Source organism: Gadus morhua, chromosome 15 (assembly GCF_902167405.1).
Source record: "Gadus morhua chromosome 15, gadMor3.0, whole genome shotgun sequence".
In the NCBI taxonomy this organism is placed as follows: Eukaryota; Metazoa; Chordata; class Actinopteri; order Gadiformes; family Gadidae; genus Gadus; species Gadus morhua.
In genome coordinates, this window is record NC_044062.1 from 12,700,184 (window position 1) to 12,715,119 (window position 14,936).

Below are 14,936 nucleotides of genomic sequence, written 5' to 3' on the forward strand. Positions count from 1 at the left end.
ATATATTTGAGTCAAGTTTGTGTGCCGAATGGATACAAAGGGACAACAAGCAGCTTTTTGCAACATTTGAAATACAATGAATGTGAATTTGAAAATCAATTATGATAGTGTCACAGGGCGGCCCCCCCAACATATATTGACTCTGCTTCATATCACATGGAAGACTTTCAGATTCAGAAAGCTTTTACATTTTATCACCCTGTCATCTCTAAACAACACACACATTCGACGTCAACTTGGATCCAAGTGGTAATGTGTTTTCTCCCCTGCACTCGAGTGCAGATCGCATATCAGTGTTCATTTCCTGATAGCCGGGTTGCAGGGATGCTGGCTCTATGGCAGCGGTCTTAACGGGCTACATGCTGCAGATGCTGGCTGACGCAAAGACGCCTGCTCTGCAACTACATTACGACGGTTAAGTAGCTTAATGGAACCGCCTTATGGATTATCACTCTGGCCCTAATTGGAAATGTGTCACACCTGTTCATATTCCACACACACACACACACACACACACACACACACACACACACACACACACACACACACACACACACACACACACACACACTTGCATACTCTACGACACTGTTTACTTGGCATCCACAGTTGACAGGGCTGCTGCATGTGCTTATGGGAGGAATTTGCATGCAGCCTGCTGTGCCTATATTAAGCCCTGTGATAGAGCAATACAGCAGTACACTTAGCTCGGGTGTTGGGTAATCCACGCACAACAACAGCAAGTGATTAGAGGACAAACAGATTATGATTGAGTGTTTTTTTCTGCTTCATGTTGTTTTATTGAAGCAGTCGTTAGCATGCCTTTAGTTGAATCTGCTTGTTTGGCCTTTATTAAGGGCAGTTCCTTATCATGCTCTTCCTACACCCTGTTGTTTCATTGATGAATAATTTTATTAAAATTCCACACTGCTTTGGAAGTTACAACTTTATTAAATATCTGAGATCATGGCTATCTCTGTTTTATCGCGCACAATTGATGCAGACAATTATACGAGTCAAATTACAGCTCCAAACAATAACAAATGGCGAAGTCTTATATCGAAATAAATTTGCTAAAAGGCAGGATGAATGAAGTGCCATTAAAAGTATTATTATTGCCGAACACCTTCCAAAGTTTTTATCCCACACCACAAGTGTCATCCTCTTTGGAATGGCAGAATGCAAGACACAATAGTATTAATAGACAAGCATTTGCAAAAAAGTTTTTTAGACTACATTCAAAACAGTGGATAATTCAATGTGGCAGACCTTGCTTGATTGCACTTGCCACACCCCAATGCACTCGAGGACGTTATGAGTTGAGATATATGAAAAATGCTAGTTATGGCACCCATGTTGTCTAGAGTTGTGGGTGGCATTGCCCACTTACCTGCCAAGTTGCCAGGTTTCTGTAGCAGAGACTTGAGACAACTTGAGAGACAACTTGTGAGAGTGTAGCTAGCTCCTTTATGCTCCAAAATAAGGGCGAGAAGGAGAATAAGAAAGAGAAGCAGAAGGAGAGAAGACAAAATTGAATTGTTGTTGTTGCACAAAGGGTTTCCAATATGGCTCCCGCAGTTCTTGTTTGCTGAGCTCCCTCATTATGGAAAGTACATATTATTACACTACAACTGTAATTAGAACATTGTATTTGCCTCATGGCCCCATCAGTAGTTCTTATTAGTGGTTTGGGATTCAGGAATGCGTTTTATAGTGAAGGGAAACAGTTTATTCTGCTTCACCGCCTACCCTGCCCAGCTAGTAAGATATGGTTCTTCACCTTAAAGTGGATGCTTAAGTGTATTCACATGGATGGGTTGGATTAAGTCCCTTCGTTAGTTAAGTCGGCTCTGTTTGTATAACTGTTACGGTTGTTAAATTATACTTGATCCTTTAATTAATCCAACCCAGGATGGATGTTTTCCTTTAAGGGAATGCAGTTAAAAGCCAGGAGCAGCACTACCTAGGTGCAAAATAGGCTATAAAAAAATGTGCCATCATTAATTGATTAACCGGCTATGAATAAATCAAAGGATACCTCAAATGCCGAGACCCGGAGAGGGAATGGGGTTATATGATGTGACTCAAAGGGCACAGTCATCCATGTGAATCTATTGACAACACATCATCATGTGTGGTTAGTGATGCAACCTTCCTTCTTAAAATTATTTTGGATCTGTTCTATTTTTTGGTGAAATGGTATTTATCAGGTTATTTATCAGGTTATCCAAACAGACAGTTAATTTTAGATATAAATGATTAAGTAGAAGGTTTGGCATCTTTCTCAAGAAAGCATAACATTCACAGGACACATTAGGGATCAATCCAAGTACTTTCAGCCCTGGGAATCGTTACACTAAGTATTAGTGACTGATATTGTACCTATAACTCTTGCTGTCTTTTAATCTACCTACATTTGTCTTGGAACATTGACAATCAGATAAAGAAGTGACTTTCTTTCTTGTTTACTTTATTTCCTCTATCTCTCTCTCTCTCTCTCTCTCTCTCTCTCTCTCTCTCTCTCTCTCTCTCTCTCTCTCTCTCTCTTGCTCCCAGGAACTGTTTCATAACAACTAAATCTGTCTCAATCTTTACAGTCTGTTTGAGAACCTACAGTCACAGTGCACAAACCAACACACACACAGACTAAAACACACATACATACACTCACACAAACAAGCAGGCACAGACTAACCTAGACATGCTCACCCCCCCCCCCCCCCCCATACACACACACACACACACACACACACACACACACACAGACATACACACACCCAAACACATTGGAATACTAATGAGCCCTCGAAACTAAATAGGCAACTCACTTTTTCTTCAACTCTGCAGGATTGTCACACAGAGGCACGGTGTGCAACGCAACGGCTTCTCATCTCTGATGTTCTGATTTATTTCATTATTTCCAGAACCAAGTGCATGCCATTAGAATATAATTTGGTGTTCTGCAAGGATTTCCCCCCTTTGATGAACTGCATAGTTTTCAGGAAAAGACTCAGTGTCCTTTGCAACCTGCCAATGATCTGTCGCCGGTCTGCGACAAAAAAGGGCTAATCCTGGTTATAAAGAGGCGGAAATGAGCTTGATATATGTAAACTCTGTTCAGCTGACTCAAGTCTTATTGTCCTTGAAGGGAGCTGGGGTGGAGGGGGGGAGAGGGGGGGATGATGGAGGGGTGGGGTGCGATGATGTAAAGCCGTTGCGTGAAGACAGAGCTTAGCCATAATGGATCGTGTAATAGATCATTCCCAGTCAAAAAATAGCTGATATCTGCCTCGAGGGAAATAGCGCTTTCAGTGACTACCACGTTATATGGATGCCCTCGAACAATGCCTCTGATTGTATAAGATATTAGGCCCCGGAGCCATAAAGGAAGCGATGGTAATGCCATAACTGTGGGGCCGCGCTACATAAAGCTGACGAATGGTCAATTAGTCTTCAACCACGTCTGTCGGTCATCTGTTTGCTCATTAATGTTTCAATCTTGGATTTAATATAGATGTGCAGTTGAATGGCTTGGCGCTTTGTCGGCCAATCTAGCCATTTTAAGCCAAGTTGTCCATATGTCCAAATATGAACTGAGAGCCAAATGTGCCATATGGTTGCTGATTGTTTCCAAAGAGTCAATCTTTTTGAGTGCATGCGTTATGTGCTTGGGTGGCCCCAGTGGGAATCTTACCCTTCTAACCCTGGCAGTGTTAATACCATGGTCTACTAGCTGAGCGTGAGAGCAAGACAGGGGATGGAGAGGGGGGAGGGAGGTAGAGAAGGAGGGAGGGAGGGATGGGGAACAATGGAGTGAGAGAGAGCAAGAGCCACAGAGACTGAGAGAGAGAGAGAATTGGAAAGAGGGAGGGAGGGAGACTAAAGGATGAGTGTGATTGAGAAAGATCCAGAAACAGAGGGAGAGAGGCAGAAGAAAGACCTTCTGGAACCATCTTCCCCAATCTATCAGATTTGCTGAATCCTTGGTCCGCCATAAGCTGCTCCTAACCCCCAATCCTTATAGGCAAGCTTCCTACAGATCCCATACTTTATTTTGAAGCGCTGTATCACTGCTTTAAAAGTGCTGTATGAACAGAGCTTTACTAACTCCCTCCCTTCCGTCCGTCCGTCTCACGTCTCTCCCACCCAGGCCACGGACCCCGACAAGGGCCAGAACGGCCAGGTGCGCTACCGCATCGTCAACCACCCCGACCTCTTCAGCGTCAGCGCCAACGGCAGCGTCTTCACGGCCGCGCCCCTGGACCGCGAGCTGACCGGCGAGTACGAGCTGGTGGTGGAGGCGTCTGACGGCGCGGTGGACCCCCGGCGCGCCACTGTCGTGCTGACGGTGCGGCTGGAGGACATCGACGACAACAGCCCCGTGTTCTCCCAGCCGGCGTACGTGGTCAGCGTGCCCGAGAACAGCCCCGTGGGCACGGTGGTGCTGCAGCTCAGCGTGAGTACTAGGCACACATGCGCCGTCTGCCTGTTGGAGTAGGTGAGCGAGGGGGGACTGGGCGGGTCGGGCCTGTGTTGGACGTTGGTGACGGTTGGGAGTCTTATGAGGGTTGTCAAGGCGTGCCTGTTGTAGCTAGTGGGACAGTTAGGGCTGGTGTTGATTTGGTGACGTTAGTGTTATGACTGCTGTGACGGTTGTGATCATTCTGACTGTTGGGATAGTTGTCACTTTTGGGACTGTTTGGGCTGCTATGAATGTTTTGACGGCTGTGACTAATGGGACTTTGGGCTGTTGTGACTGTTTGGACTGTTGTGACTGTTATGACTGCCGTGACTGTTATGACTGTTATGACTGCCGTGACTGTTTTGACAGTTGTGACTGTTGTGACTGTTATGACTGCCATGAGAGTTGTGACTGTTGTGATTGTACTGATGGTTGGAACAGTTGTTACTGTTATGACTGCAATGACAGTTGTGACTGTCGAGACTGATGGGACTAGTGTGGCTGATGGGACTAGTGGAACTGCTGGGACTATTGTTATCTGTTTCTTTGACTGGTCGGCAGATCCAATCAAAATAGTTCCATCTCTGTCACGAGTATCTCTCACTGCCACTACCTCAATCCCTCTTCCTCGGCTTGTCTGCCTGTTTGCTTATCTTTGTAGTTATCTTTCGTGTTTTCACTTGCATTCCAATCTGGAAAAGTCTTTAATGTTTTTCCCTTCCTCCGTCTTCCTGCCCGTCCATCTGCCTGAATGTCTGACTGTCTGTCTGTCGGACATGCATGTCGATCTGCATGTTGCGCTCTTCTTATCCCCCTCCATTCAATTACCGCTCGTATTTTTGTTTCCAGGAGCATTGTAGCTTCCGGCCGCTGAGACACACAATTAAAGTCTGCTCAATAAAAAAAAAGAATCAATTTTTACTGTCTGGGACTTTTTTCGGCATTCTGATTTAAAATGTCCCACTCCTCAAGGTGGGTTCGCACGTGGGTGTGGGGAGGTTTTAAAGTCAAGTTAATTTATGTTTATTTATATAGCCTCTTGCCACAACAGCGGTCTCTCAGGGCCCCGGCTCGGGCCCTGTATGTAAATGAGATGGCTGCTGCAGCCTCTAACTCTCGAGCCGTCAAGCCGTCTCGGAAACACCTCTCATTCCAGAGGAGGGATTGAGGGGGGGAGACCTTGGGGGGGGGGGGAGGCTTGAGATGGAGACCCATCCCCTCGCTGGACGTGCTATGATAAACCAGACATAATACGAAGGCAGACATGTTAATACAGAGATAGGTCATTCCACCGATTAGGGGGGTTTGAATCCCAGCCGGCAGTTAAGCAGTATGCTTGAGCAAGTGTTTAATTAGAATATGGTACAAAACATACAATCATACAAGTAATAATGAATTACTGTTAATAATACAAAATATATATATATATATATTTCATGTCATTCTGCTGTTAATTGAATGAACAAAAACACACAAAATGTGGCAGCATTACAGATAAAAGATGAAGGATGGGCAAAGAGTGCCATGGCACATTTCCATTGCAGTGTCCTCCCCCCTATTTTCGGATCACCACACAGAGGAAGAGGAAGGTTTCATTTTTTTTTGTGTGTGAACACGCGCAAATTCCGACAAACATTGACATAACGCTCAAATCAAAAAGTACCCCAGTAGGCCCTTATTGTGATGCTTAGGTTGAGGTTTCAGACAGCAACCTATTAGAGGTGTCGTGTGGGCATCCATTGTTGCACATACCAGGGGTTGGAGGAGTGCACGGACATGCCCTGCTACTTATACACAACAAAAGCGCAGGAGAAGAGAACAGAGACAGGGGGAGGGGGTGTAATTGTTGCCATTTAATGTGAATGACATCTCAGTGAAGAGCAGAATAAAGTAAGAAGGGAGGTGGGTGGAGGTCGTGATGGGTGAGGGGGGGGGGGGGGGGTATGGGTGGGGGTTGCAGGGAGGTTGGTACATGGGGAGGGATTGGGGGGGCAGGGGGAAAAGCCTTTGACAGCTGTTATCGGGGGCGAAGTGAAACGCCATCTCTCTTTGTGCGGCTGCTGCAGCTCCTCGGTCGGATCTGTTCCTCACTCATGTCTGGATGTTTTTATGTGTGGCTTGGCTGCTAAACAAACTTCACAAAGGCACGGGGAAAACTTTCAGGAGAGGGCCATGACTCATTTAGCTGCCTTACAATGTGCCGTGCTGAACACATAATGTGTGCGTGTCTGTGTGTGAGTGTATGTATCTGTGTATCTGTCTCTTTGTGATCTATGTGTGAGTATAGGTGTGTGTGTTTGTTTTCATCTTCATTGGTGTTTGAGCGTGTGTGTGTGTGTGTGTGTTTCTGTGTGTATCTCTCTGTGTTTATTTGTGTATTACTGTGTGTGTTTGTGTGTGTATTTGCATGTGTGTGTCTGCCTGCACTTGTGTGTGTGTGTGTGTGTGTGTGTGTGTGTGTGTGTGTGTGTGTGTGTGTGTGTGTGTGTGTGTTTGTCTCTGCCTGCATGTGTGTGGTTTTGCCGCTATCGCCTCATTCAAAATCCAGCCACACCGCATGCAATCCGTTTATAAGGACACCGAAAGCCATCCCAATACGGGCACACCAGTCCCTTGGCTCCAGGGGACACGTTCGTCATGACGCTGGCCCTCTCACACCGACCTCCCTCTCCCTCTGGCCAGGCCCTGGACGCGGACCTGTTTTCCAACATCACGTTCCGCATCAGGACGGGGTCGGCACGCCTGCTGTTCGCCGTGGACCCCATCTCGGGCAACGTGTCCATGCTGCAGACGCTGGACTTCGAGGACCTGGCCGCCATGGGCATGGGCACGTCCTACACCTTCCAGGTGGAGGCGGTGGACCAGGGGGGAGTCATGCCCCCGGGACAGGCCACCGTGACGGTCCGCATCACGGTGAGGGATATGCACGCGCACACACGCATATGCACACACACGCGCACAGACACAGTCACACACAGACATGCACGCGTGCAGCCTCACATGTAGGCGCCTCCACACACGCCCCTCAGGATGTTGTCCTTTTCCCATCACTTCTGGGACGGGCTGTTTAGTATTCAGCTTCTGTCCCCTCCGTACTCTCCCCTGTCTCCCCCCCATCCTCCCTCGTTACACTCTCTCCCTCCCCCACCTCTCTCTTCCCTCCATCCCTAGATAATGCCTCCCCTCCCTCTCTCTCTGCTCTCCCTTCTCTCCCCCCCTTCCTCCCTCTCCCCTCACCCTCCTCTCCACCTCACTACTCTTCTCCCCATCCCCTCAATCCCATCCCATCCCTCTTTTCCATTTTCTCTCCTCCTCACCCTCCTCCCATCGCTCCCATCCTCTCCCCCCCCCCCCCCCCCCCCCCAATTCCCTCCCTCTCACTTTTACAATGCTGCTCGTCAACTCTGCTGCTGCTGCAAGTGTATTACCAGCAGCAACGAAATAAAAAATCATATAAATAAAATGTTGTTGTGGGAATGGCGACATTGACATGTGAGACACGTCCGGCGGGTTCAGGGACAAACCGTGGTGCGGTCGCACCGTCAATAATGACCATGATGTATGTCGCGCCAAACTGTGGTACAGTGTTTCAGATCCATTTCCACAAAACCTCCCTCATGCGTGACCTTAAGAAAGTGCCTGTAAATCGACCGTCCACCTTTCCTTATTGTATAGGATTGCTTTTCTCATATTGGGCCTGTTTATATTGCCAATGCTATGTTTTTATTTTCATGCCCCAAATAAACCGCAGACATGTCCTTAAAGGACCTTTTGTTAACATCAGTGCCTCCAGGGTCAAAAGGACTATACTTGTAGGAGGAATGCTTGTGATTTAAAGCTTGAATTGAAGCCTTATCTAAACAGAACAGCGACTGTGCATTCACTTTACCGGCACTGAGTGGCATCTCTTTTTGTTTCCTGCCACAATTGTGTAAGGGTTTTCTATGGCTTGTTTGCCAACTCTTTCAAAAGATTAACGGCTTAATCCACCCCCACAAAAAACGGCTTATATGATTCCAATTTTTGATTGTCATTGTGTGTAGACTTGAATAAATGTATGCGTATATGCCTGCACGCACCTTGTCATCTGCCTGTTAGTGTGAATCTTTCCTCATTCATTAATATATATATATATATATATATATATATATATATATATATATATATATATATATATATATATGTGTATACGTGCAGTAATATCATAAGTCATAATAGATTTAAACTGAACTAAATAACAGTCTAACGATCTAATATGTGTCTTTCATGTGGACACAAGTTACAGTATTAAAGCACAGAATATATCCATGATACATGATGAATTGAAAGTAAATGCCTATTTTAATGGACGTACATTACACGGGGTCAGATTGGTTCGTCTGTGATCCGACAATGTTGTTCTGTGCAGCATGCGTGCATGTAAGGATTCTTCCATTCTTTGATAAGGACGGGCTTTGATGCTTTTCAGTTCGTTGTCACTGAGGAGCGTTGTGACTGATGATACGAGGAGGCACTCGCTGGCTGCCGTTATCAAACCCTCGTGCCGGCTCTTTCAAACAACAGCGCACCAGTCAGAGCCGGCTTAATGCCATCGCCGGCCTTCCAGGGATAGGGGGGGGGGGGGGCTCATTCCAGCAGTACCGCTTCCTTTGCACACGGCTAGACATGAGTGAGGTAGAGATGTAAAGAGAGAGAGAGGGAGGACAGAGAGTGAGACCCCTTTGAAGGCGGTGTTATTCCGTTTTTTTACCCTTGTTTTGTGTTTTGTGTTTCATCTGTTCTGTGCCTGCCAGTGAAGGATAGGTTGTCCTGCAATTCCCACTTCTTCTCAGATCTTTTTCCGCCAGGCTCGATTTCTGAAATCATATCTTAGGGCCCGTGTCCTGCATAGCGTTATTTTCAGTTCCCGTTGAGGAGAGCCATTTTATTGTGTGGCCGCTCCCAGCGCTTCTAGTTCAAAATATCTAAACTTTTCAGAAAGGCTTGGGTGTCGTCACTAACGCTCCTTTTCAGGCCACCAATCATATATTACTTGGGGCGGGCACTTCATTTGAGCACAGGCCCTTATGTGTTTGTGTGTGTGCGTTGAGTTTTAGTGCCTGTTTACTAACCTAGCATATATTATTTTATGCGCTTGATGTTGTGAAAGTTAACCACTGGGAATGCCTTGTGCGCCGTCTCTGAGGATCATAGATTTCATGGATCTATTTTTTATAGATGCCAAAGTTTAACTTTTGTCCCCAGATTTCTCCTAAATATCTGTTTATAAGATGTAGACAGATGTTTGCAAGATGGAGTCAGATTTGTTTTAACAAATCACGATTTCCCAAGGCGGCGTTGCAGCTGATACTCTCGGCCTCATGAGACTTGACAGTTTAATGCCACTTTTGGGATCAAATTCAACAGATGGGAACATAAGCCTGACGTCCACACTTGACATTTAATGCAAACTCTGTGGCAGGATCTGTGTTTGGATTTCACTTTGCGCCAAAAGAAAGTACTGGTTAAATAAATTTTCCGAAATAGCGCCATGCATTCAATCCTGCATCGTCGTTGAGAGGCTTTATCAATATTCCTGAGGCTTTACTGAAGTCAAATATATAGAAGCATACCCCTGCTCGGGCGGTGTATCAAAATAAATAGCAGCTTATGCAGTTTGAACGTATTTTTTCCTGTTAGAAAGATATTGGATATACAACCGATTTTCACAATTAACAATGTGACCCCTAACTAAAGACTGGTTCACCGGTGTGACCCCCAGTGTGTTTGGGAGTGTATACCTGCTCAGGAGACAGAGGACAATCCTGTCCGGCTCCCTGTAGATCAGGGTTTTGATGACGAGGCCAGAATAGCTCATTTGATCACACCTTCAGCAAGATCAGAACTAGGACTCTCCAGACCTGACGTGTACTTGTAATTATGCCTTATAATCAGACTAAAGATTTAATCAATGCTGCTTATTTTATCAAAAGCAAATTAACTGTAACGAATATTTTTTTAATCTATGAATTTGTCTTCATCAGACCGCTGCCAACTTGAAATTTCCTTTAAAAAAAAATTAAACTGATCCCTTGAAAATATACTGCTGGTTCAAAAGGCTATCGACAACCTTTTTATCTTCCTCGCATTTTTTGGTTTGAATTATTCAACATTAAAGTAACTTCCGTTGAATTGATGACATTAACCCATGGTAATCAATTCAACTTCATGAAACGTACACAACGACGCGACCTACAGAAAAGTCTGTGGTGGCGGACGCTATAAATGCAAATAAAAAACGTGTCTGCTCCAAGTATTTCTTTCTGCTGACATGGGGTCAAGAACGAAAGAAACACTGCTTCACAAGCCTGCTCATTTGAAGCAAGGTCAAGTAAAACTAGTGCCTTCATGACAAATCCAACATATTACATTGCTAATGAATGTTAATTATTTTTGCATTTTTTGTCATATTTGTTCAAATCCTATTTACATCTCGATAGCCATCAAAATGTTAAACACGAAAAAGTAAATCATCTTGTATCTGTGAGTGTCACAGGCCTCTAATATTCCCGTCCATTCATTTAATTTGGCCAAATAAATTGATTGGATAGCCTTCCTTTGTGGCAACCTTATCTCGGGCTACCTGTTTGCACTCTGCCCAGGCACTGATGGTGCATGACCAGAGCTTGTCATACGTCTAGGCAGGTTGCTGGTTTCTCCAAGTTGCCTCCCCTACCTTAAAATAATTAACCAATATATATTTTCATGCTCAGCTTTTTCAAACTACCATCTAGTTTGTTAGCCATCAATTTTCTTGCGCTGGTTTTTATTTCTGCTGTTTTCCATCACATCATAACAACATTTTGTGCCTTTTTTTCTCAGGACATGAATGATTTCTCTCCAGTCTTCACCCAGGCTTTGTACAGAGGCCTTGTGGCCCCAAACGCGGACAAAGGAACCGTCATCACCACCGTGCTTGCTGAGGACCAAGACCCACCCGTAAGTGTAGCTTTAAGGCCATTCACCGTTTGTCGGCTGGGAGAATTGAAGGACTTACTACTTTAAGTCCTCCCATCCAGCTAGCATTTAGAAGCAAGCCCATAGCCTTTAAGAGAAAACAAACAAACTATGGATTCATTATTGTTCAGTTGGTCGGTATCCATCCAATTCTATTTCCTGTCCTCATAGCATCATGTCCACCATCCAAACCAAACGTGTTTTCAAATAGTATCACTTCAGTATTATTTTGTATCACCTTTCTTGAAAACTGACCTTGAAGCGAAGGGGAAGACTTGGTCAATTGTGAGAATGTTTCCTTGGCCGCTGGAGCCTGATTTTCAAAGCTGTCAGGGAAGAGCTCAAGGCGGGAACATTTATGGGCCAGGATGACCCTCTGATGCGATGCCGCCACTGAAGATCATTTTCTAGCCGCTGTTTTCTGCTCTTCACCCAAAAGATGTGAATGCCAACATTCCTTGAGGAACACCTTGTCCTTAAAGGATTTCGCCAGTTTGCCCCAGGTTAATTGTTGACATTTTCGGTGTCGAAATGTAAATCAATTTTTTTTTTTTATGTTCGACCCCTTCTGCGGTGAACACCGTTTCTGGAATTGGACTGCTGGCAAGCCATTGACATGCATTCTATTGCAAGCAAGGATTTATCTGCTCCCGTAACTTCATCTTTGTTTTGGCCGACACAAGTCACCGCATACGAACTGCACTGGCTAGGAAGATTTCCTCCAATAGTGCCCACAAACAAACAAATCCACAATATTTAGTTTGGGGTAAACACGCCAATACGCATGCTCAAGTAGGCCTACTTAATAATAATAATAATTGATCCGTTTTTTATAGCGCTTTTATAAATACTCAAACGCGCTTTACAAATAAGAGACTAAGAGTCACGCAATTCAGATTAAGGGGTAAGAGTGTGGATTGTGACTTGAATAGAATATATTTAAATGGCCGAGGGATTGAGTTGAACCCAATTCATATCTTACTACAATAATAGCAGGCCTGTCGCACCAGTTACTCAAGTTACTCATGTGCGCATGTGCCAAGCAAAATGCAGCTCACACACACACACAGCACGTGCGAACGCGCACATACACCGCAAGCATGCACATACACAACACATACCCACACCACACACACACGCACATGCGCACAAACTTACATTGAAACGCACACACACACGCACACGCACCCACCGTACGTCAAGACAAAGGCAGCGACACGTAGACGGAGGCGCACACACACGCACACGCACACACCGTACGTCAAGACAAAGGCAGCGACTAACGCCTCGTGCCCACTACCTCCGTCCGTTGACTGATCCCCATTGACTTTGAATGGGGACGGACGCACAATGCATTGTGGATCCGTCCGTACCGTTGGAGCCTTCGGCTCCGTCAAAAAGTTGAAAAATTTTCAACTTTTTCGGCAGCGACGGATCCGTCATCCAATCAGATCGCGTATGCAAATTTAAGCACTGTGACACGACTCGGGCTCTGACGATACTGGAAAGCGGGAAAGCGGGTCATCTTGCCTCGCAACAAGCAGGAAGAAGCGGGAAGAACCCGGCGAAGCGATTTGATTGGCTGACAGATGCCTCTGCAAAGACTACTCCCCCATCCGTCGGCCACGCCTTCCCACGTCCGTTGACTGACGGTGCAGTGGGCACGAAGCGTTACGCCTCGTGCCCACTACCTCCGTCCGTTGCTGTTCCCCATTGACTTTGAATGGGGACGGACGTGCAATGCATTGTGGATCCGTCCGCTGAAGGCTCCGTCAAAAAGTTGAAAAATGTTCAACTTTTTCGGCAGCGACGGATCCGTCATCCAATCAGATCACGTATGCAAATGTAAGCACTGTGACACTACTCGGGCTCTGACGACCCTGGAAACCTCCCCCATCCGTCAGCCACGCCTTCTGAGTCCTTTGACTGACGGTGCAGTGGGCACGAGGCGTTACGCCTCGTGCCCGATACCTCCGTCCGTTGACTGATCCCCATTGACTTTGAATGGGGACGGTCGCGCAATGCATTGTGGATCCGTGCGCTGAAGGCTCCGTCAAAAAGTTGAAAATGTTTCAACTTTTTCGGCAGTGACGGATCCGCCATCCAATCAGAACACGTATGCAAATGTAAGCACTGTGACACTACTCGGGCTCTGACGACCCTGGAAACCACCCCCATCCGTCAGCCACGCCTTCTGAGTCCTTTGCCTGACGGTGCAGTGGGAACGAGGCGTTACTCGCCGAGCTAAGACATTATGTTTTCAAACATAACGGCTCCGCCATCGACACACGCGCCCAGTTAAGAACACACACGCACACACAGCAGCGACACACTCGCCCAGGTAAGACATTATGGTTTTAAACATAACAAACTCTCCCATGTAACACGTTCTGTCTATAGACTGTAGAAATTGCGATAATATAAGGGAAGAGACAATTTCTCACCTCGACAAGCAACGGCGGATCGTTCATTTTTTCATATAAAAAAGGTTAACTTCAAACATCGCAACGACCGGCATATCAACACATAAGTCACGTGATTCTTAAAGATACCGGGTCCCTATAACAGAGAACGAAAACATGTGAATGAAACAGTATGGTGATTTATGTCTATAGAGTCCACCACAAGACTGGACTTTAGCGCTCAAATGTAATATAACCCTCCTCCTTGAGCCTCCCAAAATGTCTTTACACTTTGTTGCTCAAACTTAATATTACTCTTTTCCTTGAGGCTCCCCAAATTTCTTGCGATATTGATTTCCCGCCCTCCCCCCTGGGGACCGTTTTAGTTGTTTTATTTTTCTCATGTTTTGTGGGTATGCTATGTGTGACTGTATGCTACTGCTGCCTGTCTTGGCAAGGACATTGGAAGAGGTGTTTAATCTCAATGATGATTATTATTTTCAACAAACCAATAGTAGTTGCCTTAAATCTTTAAATGTCAGTGCACTTTTCAGCCCTGAATTACAGTGAAAGCTATTTAATAATTGATTTGCATGCATAGTATACCACACTTTCTTTTGAACAATTACCCCTGTTACCATAAATTGACTAATTTTATATTGTAATCAAATACTAGCTGCTTTCAGACACACATGTAAATCCTGATATTCTCCTGATGGGCCTTATGTGTGAACAACATATCCTGACATTTGTACCCTGAAAATCGGAATAATACAACCCTGAGGTAGTATGTTCTCTGTAGGAAATGTAAACTACCTTATGTGTGAATGAGGTGTAGAAAGTCGGTATTTCTCACACCACTTCAATGGGCGTGTTGTTGATGCTTCTGTATGTCATTGAGTGGCCCCCTAAATGATAATCAGCCTGTTGACTTTTGTTCACTGATTGGTTAAAAAATATTTTAATGTTGGCACTGCTTTTAAGAGTCATTTTTGAAGAACGAATATACAATTATAGGCAAATTGTTATCATATTAATGTGCTCAGAAATTTGTTACATTACCGACTGGGGTTTCC

At 45.3% G+C, this 14,936-nt stretch overlaps 1 protein-coding gene across 1 annotated transcript in view; it reads left to right on the plus strand.

Moving 5' to 3' along the window:
- Positions 1–14,936, plus strand: part of LOC115560230 (protocadherin-15-like) — a 225,899-nt gene that overhangs the window by 141,700 nt on the left and 69,263 nt on the right. Inside the window, 3 exon segments of the mRNA XM_030379553.1 lie at positions 4,151–4,456; positions 7,145–7,375; positions 11,324–11,440. Of these exon segments, the coding sequence (XP_030235413.1) occupies positions 4,151–4,456; positions 7,145–7,375; positions 11,324–11,440 (654 nt within the window).